This window comes from Bactrocera dorsalis, chromosome 4 (genome assembly GCF_023373825.1).
Source record: "Bactrocera dorsalis isolate Fly_Bdor chromosome 4, ASM2337382v1, whole genome shotgun sequence".
NCBI classification, from domain to species: Eukaryota; Metazoa; Arthropoda; class Insecta; order Diptera; family Tephritidae; genus Bactrocera; species Bactrocera dorsalis.
In genome coordinates this window covers 14,816,821-14,823,573 of record NC_064306.1, presented here as the reverse complement: position 1 = coordinate 14,823,573, position 6,753 = coordinate 14,816,821, and the positions used below count along the sequence as shown (strand labels likewise).

The following is a 6,753-nucleotide window of genomic DNA, read 5'->3' as shown; positions in this document are numbered from 1 at the left end:
TAATAAGCGGTGACGACTTTGTTTAGATTATGACTAACAATAACATTTCTATTTGAAATCTAGAAGCTAATCGGAAGTGGCATAAGATTCATAGAACATACGTTTGTTGGGTATCCTCAAAACGTCAGACGACAAACAGAAAGGAAGCAGAATTCTAAGCGCCACTTACGTAGGTGTATGTATATATGTATGTACACAATTATAAACCATATTTAAAAATAGTATTTTATAACAATTAATAACGCTTCAGCAGAAATTATATATACATATATGCATATACGAGTACATAGCGCAAACTTGAAGTTCTTACAAAACCTTCAACCACGAAAACTGACGACGCTTGCAAAACTTTTATGTAAAAAAATGACAGATGAGTGGACAGGTATAAAAGTAAAGTTTGGTTGGCGAGAACCACAGTTGATACACGTAATTCTTCAGGCGTTCTCTGACTAAAAAAGAGACAACAAAATGGTTAAGTCAAGTAGCGCATTACTAATTGCTGGCTTTATTTGTTTGATGAGTCTACAAAGTGTAAGCAAATTAAGTTTTTCTTCTCCTTTTTATGCTAAGCTGTCTCTATAGAAAAAGTCAATCTCCTAACGAAGATCTGTGATATTAAATATGTATATTTTGTTATTTCTTAGCTCACTGCACTCAGTGAAGACGCTGACAAGTTATCTGAAAAGCGCAAGCCACTGATGACGCGCGAGGATCCTTCAACTTTGGAAGATTACAAACGCACCAAACGCCAATTGCCGCAACCGCTGCAAGAGTTTCAAGATTTTGTAACAACTTCGAAGACCGAATGCGCCAAAGAAATGAATATTAATCCGAATGAATTGCAAAAATCGTTGCTTTACGAGGATCAACCGACTTCCATAGAGAAGTGTATGATGGAGTGTGTTTTGAAGCGCATAGAAGTGGTGAGTTTACTTTTTAAACCCTAAACGGAGTATATACATTAAGTTTGCCTCGAAGTTGTAACACCCAGAAGAAAACGGAGTGTAAAGTGTATGCATAAAGCGAGATGAGTCCATTTAGCCATGTCCGTCTGACTGTCGGGGTTTCCGTTTGTACATTACACGTCCGTTTCTCTCCAAGAAGCTGCTCTGTTGTGGGAGAATCGCCGATATCGCACCTGGCGTATAGCTGCCATTCCAACTGACCGATCTTCAAGAAGTGGTTTCTTTAATTTGACTTGCAGGTTTTTTATATCAAACAATGTAGCTAGAAAGAACTAGCAAAACTCTGTTGGGTACAAACCATTAGTTAGTAATAATTTCAGATTAAGTTATGCTCATAGTTAAAATAAGAAATGCAAATGTAAGTGGCATATATTGCTATGGTGCAGCCGAAGTCAGCTTTTTTGTTTTTAGAAAAATTGTTCGAAATTATAATTAAAATTCACTTGCAGATGAGCAAAGACGACACGTTGTCGACGACGACGATTGGACACATCGCTGACATCGTGAGTACATTTACAGTTTCATCTCCACACACAGCTGTCATAATTATATTGTTTTGCAGATTGGCGATAATAATGCCTTAATAACGTCAATTGCTATGGCCTCAGCTGAGAATTGCAAAAAGTTCATCACTGCGGAAGATTCCTGTGAGCGCGCTTTTCAAATTAATAAATGCATCGCCGCTGAAATGAAAATGCGCAAAATTAAACTCATTTATTAGAGAAAAGGCAATAGTTAAAATATTACTTATCCGTAGTTATAAATTAATTTGACATTTCGATTAAATGTCAACAAAGCAATTTTAAGCTAAATTTGTTTGAAAAAAGTGCTGTAAAAATAAATATTTCCCAATAATCATGTTTATGCCTAAGACATACATATATTGATTAATATTGAAGTCCTCGTTTCATCTAAAATTATATTAAAATCATCCTGAAATATATCAGGGAAGAGGTCGCTGATGAAGACCGTGCTGAAAGACCTGTGACTTCGACAAACACTGACAATGTGACTTGTGTACGTAAAGTTTTGAACTCAAACCGTCGACTAAATACTCGTTTAATTGCCCAGATATTAAACTCATCAAAATCTGTGGTTCATGACATTGTGACGGTGCTCTTGACATGCGCAAGGTGTGCGCGAAGATGGTCCCAAATTGTGGCGAGTTGAAGAATGCCAAGAAAATTTTAAAATGTGGGAAAGTGACCCCCAATTTTTGAATAACGTAATCACAAGTGATAGGTGGCAAGGGCCCCGTTAGTGCGATTATTTTAAGTATATACATAGTTATGGTAGTTGATAAATTTGTCTTTAATGGTTTTTTGTGGGCGTGGCAATAGTTCGATTGCGATCATCTACGAACTCGTTCTTACTGTTTTGCCAATGAGCCTATGTATCAAGTTTATTTACGATATCTCAATTTTTACTCAAGTTACAGCTCACACGGATGGACGGACGGACAGAAAGACAGTCACTCCAATTTTAACTTGTCTCATCACACTGATCATTTGTATATAGTATATATAACTCTATATCTATGTCTAGTTAGGTGAACATGTTGCAAGAGTATGGAAACTGAGGGACTAGTTCGAAGTTTCTTCTTCAACGTTTCCTTCTGGATGCTATAAACTTAAGTCTAAAAATATTTATTTTTATAAATCACATATGGAAACATACATATATAGAGGGGTCATACACCAAATCAGTTAAAGTTTTGGAAATTTTGAAAAAAAAAATTATTTCAAGAAAAAAGTTTCGGATTTCGTGTCATTAAATTACCTATACTCGGAAATAAATATTTTGACAAAACCTCTTATGCACATAATTATAGATTAAGCTCTCAAAATGGTTTCATTTTTTTTTTTCAAATTTATGCACCAGAACCAGGTACCTTAAAAAGTGCCAAATGAACATTTTAAGCATATTATTTTCCTCAAGCCACAACATATTCGATTTGGTTACTTATACGAGTAGAGAAAGTTCGTCTAATAATTCATTTGGTAAGAATTCGGTAAAACACGAGTGTCTCGAAAATTAATTGTAATGAAGTTCCGCAGGAACTAAGCCTTTTTATTAAAGTTTACATAACGATTAAAGTCCATCTCGTTAGCTAGTAACGTGCGTAGGTTATGACTGCAAAAACAAGGTATTTCTACTAATGTGATGTTCAATTTAGATCCCCATCCAATGGATTTTATCAGTTGAGCATGTTCAAAATACATTGTCGCTGATATCTGGCAAAAACAATTTTAATTTGCTTCATTCATGCATATGTCAAAATTCCATAAATTGTATTGCAATGCGCATTCAGTACTCTGGTCCAGTCTTACTGAACGCGTAGAGGCGATAAAACCCAAAATAAAATGAATAAAGTGTTAACAGTTTTTGCGGTCGTTGTTTTAATGATTGCCACAAGGAAAGTGCTGGTTAGTTGAAAAGGCTGTGATTTAAAATATCCTAAATTTTTAAAATCTAAAATATAGCACATCTTTTTATGTAAAATAGGCAGAGGAAATAATGAAGGTACCTATGGGTCTAGCGCTTGAAACCCTCGAACCGTTTGCCATGAACTGCGAGCTTAAGCCTGAAAAAGGTAAGTCGCTTGCTAAAACACTCGTTCAAAGAATTCAAAATATATCCACCTTAATACTTTTTTAATATTAAAAAGCACACATGGAAGAGCTTATCTTGAATAAAGAGGACGCGGACTTAATAACGAAATGTTTACGTGGCTGCCTCATGGAACAGTTCCAATTGGTAAGTAGACAAATATACCTGTTTTTTTTTGGGGGAATTTGTCATTTTGGTAGCTAAACAGTTCGTAGAAGACAGCACTGATGTGAACACGGAGAAGTTACTGAGCTGGATGGTACTCTTGTATTCCGAAAAAATTGATGAACTCAGGGCAATATCCAATGGTTGTAATGCGAAAAATGTTGAAATGGGCATTACTGATAAGTGAGTTGATAATCGTTTTCTTGCTTGCTAACGTGTAAAGACTTATTATTTCATATCTCTCATTGAAAAGATGCGAGGTGGCGCATTCGTATGCCATGTGCATGCTGAAGGAAATGAAAGAGCGCGAGTATGAGATACCCGAAGTGGAACAATGAGTGGTAATAGCAAAATTGTTATTTTTTTCTTGAAAAATGTATGTAGGTTTAAACATTCGAAATACTATTTTCAAAATATATTTGTATATCAATATAATTTCACAATGTCAACTTATATGAAACTACTTATTTTGTTGCGGAGCCTAGACATAATTACTTCTATATAAATATAATTCAATGTGTTAAAGTACTGACCCATTTTGGGGTATTTTTGATTATTAAATATTTCTCTACATATACTTCAAAGCTTCAACGGTCAAAATTTGGTTTTGAACACCGTTGAATCCGTTACAAGAATGCATGGGTTTGTCAAAAGTAGACAAATTTTACTCCAATATCTTTCTTCTTTTCTAATTTCGCTCTAAAATTTCAAATTAATTAAGGTATTACCCTCAAAATATTCGTCTTAGAAGACAAAAACTATCCGTTAATTTAGAAAATCGTTATTAACAACAAATATGTTCTATAAATCTGATTGTGAAAAGCTGTTATAACGAAGTCTACACCAATCGACTCATTGTTCTTGTTTTTAGAAGGGAAAGTCTCAAAGCGTTTAGATGCTGTGTATACTGACTCTTCTCTTCGACCTGACAACAGTTCAGGCTACCATATTTACCAGACCACAGATTAAAAATTAGAAGTAGACTTGTCAAAATAACGCATTAGCTCAACATACACAACCTTGAGCCCACTTCACAGCAGTGCTTGACACTGTTGAAGCCCAATCCGAAAGAGTTGCTATGTACATATGTATGTCTTTTTATGACTGTCGGCGAACATGCGAAATGAACATCACCGTTGAACCTGCTCCAAAGAGGGGAAAGACTATCCTATCAGCCAAATTGGAGATGGTCGCAGTTTTCTGGGCGAACATGCGAAATGAACATCACCGTTGAACCTGCTCCAAAGAGGGGAAAGACTATCCTATCAGCCGAATTGGAGATGGTCGCAGTTTTCTGGGACTCACAAAGTGTAACTAGTATTAACTACCTGGAAAAGAGCAAAATGGTTACAGAGCTCTACTATTTCAAACTATTGAACCGACTCGTTTCCTAATGGAAGAAAAACGGTGTTATTTGTCGAAGAAAAAAGTGGTCTACTACCATAACGACGCATCGGCACGACCAATTTATTCGAATGTATTCTACAAATCACCGTTCCATAATTTTTACTACTTTTGGCTCCGCTAAATTTATTTTGTCAAATATTGTGGATCAAAAATGCATACATATAGGATTTTATATAACGAATGTTACGCTTACTGATAGCATGTCAGTAAATTATAGCCAAAATTACCAACCCCCTTCCATCAAAATGCGTTCAGAAATAGCATATTAATTTTTGAAAATCAATAATAATTTAGAGAAATAAATGGCACATTTGTAACAGTCGAATCTACCAATATGACAATTGAATACCTTTGTATATCTACAATTGTATAACAATTTGTACACGGAAAGAGCAGAGCTTCAATTAAATAGTCACCAACAAAAAATAAACACAAATCATGAATACATGTATATACATACATACATAATTGATGTGGGCTGACCAATAATCCATACAACCGATCGTGATTTTCGAACCGAATTTCAGCGATGCAAAATGTACATTTATGTAAAGTTTTTCCGCAGGCTTTGCAGCACAGCTAAACTCTGACTGAGTGTATAAGAGTGCCCGCAGAGTGGACGCTTAAAACCGAGCCTAGCGCATACTCCCATTTGCGCAACGAGAGAATTTACGCTCAGCTCGGCTTTGAGCGTCCACTCTGCGGGCACCTTAATCGCACGAAAAAGGTTCAAAGACGGTTCGAGTAGGGCAGTATATAGTACTCTGAAGATCGCCAAACATTTGTAAGAAACTTCGAAATTTTTACAATTTGTAGTAACCGATCTCATAACGAATTTGTGTTGTTTTGAGACAGTTTTTAAGAACAATATATAAATGATAACAGCAATATTATTTATTTCCGCTGGCGCCATCTGTTTCGAGGTGGCTCATCGGAAACTAATGAGATAATTGTCACATTTATTAGTTTAGTAGAAATATAGTTTCTAAGAATACATTTTAAACACACGAGGGGGTTTGGCAACACATAAGTGGACAGCTTCCTCCAAAAGCATTGCGGCGGTGGGGGTCCAGTAATGAGGAATTTCACTGTATATGTTAGTGGTTTGGTCGATCCTTCCGGAGCAGAATCCTTCGAAAGAGCATGAAGTTCCCTAAATATTAATAAAATGTTAATGCTATTAATATATGTACGTACTTATGTATATGATGATGTATTATGAGTCAAATACCTAAATTATTAGTTAAACTTTCTCATCATTTCTTCTCACACCCGATGCCCTGTACCAAATAATATATATTTTACATTTTATGGGTGTGGCAATCGTCCGCTACCTGTCATATGTAATACTAACCTCCATTTTGTGTCAAGGAACATAACAGTTCAATAGAAAAGTGCCTGTCCTGACACATAGATAGCGCCACTAGAATTAAAACCCAACCTTCAAAACTCGCGTGTATTAATTTGACAGCTGTCGGATCATTAGTTTGTGAATTATATCATTCTGAGTGAGGCTACTTTAGTTATTGTAAAAAAAAAATTTATAAAAAGGAATTTTGCGTGTTGATAAAACATTACTTATTGAAGGGAAAAATACAGTTGAAGC

General features: G+C 35.5%; 2 protein-coding genes across 2 annotated transcripts; both read left to right on the top strand.

The window, feature by feature from the left end:
- Positions 1-371: 371 nt before the first annotated feature.
- Positions 372-1,836, top strand: LOC105222940 (general odorant-binding protein 19d). The gene is made up of 4 exons (XM_011200509.4): positions 372-531; positions 645-923; positions 1,415-1,468; positions 1,528-1,836. The coding sequence occupies exons 1-4, from the start codon at positions 469-471 to the stop codon at positions 1,684-1,686; spliced, it is 555 nt and encodes a 184-aa protein (XP_011198811.2). The 5' UTR covers positions 372-468; the 3' UTR covers positions 1,687-1,836.
- A 1,397-nt stretch (positions 1,837-3,233) lies between these two features.
- On the top strand, positions 3,234-4,167 carry LOC105222941 (uncharacterized). Its single transcript, XM_011200511.4, has 5 exons — positions 3,234-3,391; positions 3,471-3,558; positions 3,634-3,722; positions 3,784-3,923; positions 3,994-4,167. The coding sequence occupies exons 1-5, from the start codon at positions 3,329-3,331 to the stop codon at positions 4,076-4,078; spliced, it is 465 nt and encodes a 154-aa protein (XP_011198813.1). The 5' UTR covers positions 3,234-3,328; the 3' UTR covers positions 4,079-4,167.
- The last annotated feature ends 2,586 nt before the right edge of the window (positions 4,168-6,753 follow it).

Coding starts and splice junctions, on each gene's coding strand:
- LOC105222940 (XM_011200509.4), top strand. CDS start 469: ATGGTTAAGTCAAGTAGCGCATTACTAATTGCTGGCTTTATTTGTTTG. Junction 532..644: donor GTTTGATGAGTCTACAAAGT/GTAAGCAAATTA, acceptor GTTATTTCTTAG/CTCACTGCACTCAGTGAAGA. Junction 924..1,414: donor TTTTGAAGCGCATAGAAGTG/GTGAGTTTACTT, acceptor ATTCACTTGCAG/ATGAGCAAAGACGACACGTT.
- LOC105222941 (XM_011200511.4), top strand. CDS start 3,329: ATGAATAAAGTGTTAACAGTTTTTGCGGTCGTTGTTTTAATGATTGCC. Junction 3,392..3,470: donor TTGCCACAAGGAAAGTGCTG/GTTAGTTGAAAA, acceptor TATGTAAAATAG/GCAGAGGAAATAATGAAGGT. Junction 3,723..3,783: donor TCATGGAACAGTTCCAATTG/GTAAGTAGACAA, acceptor GTAGCTAAACAG/TTCGTAGAAGACAGCACTGA.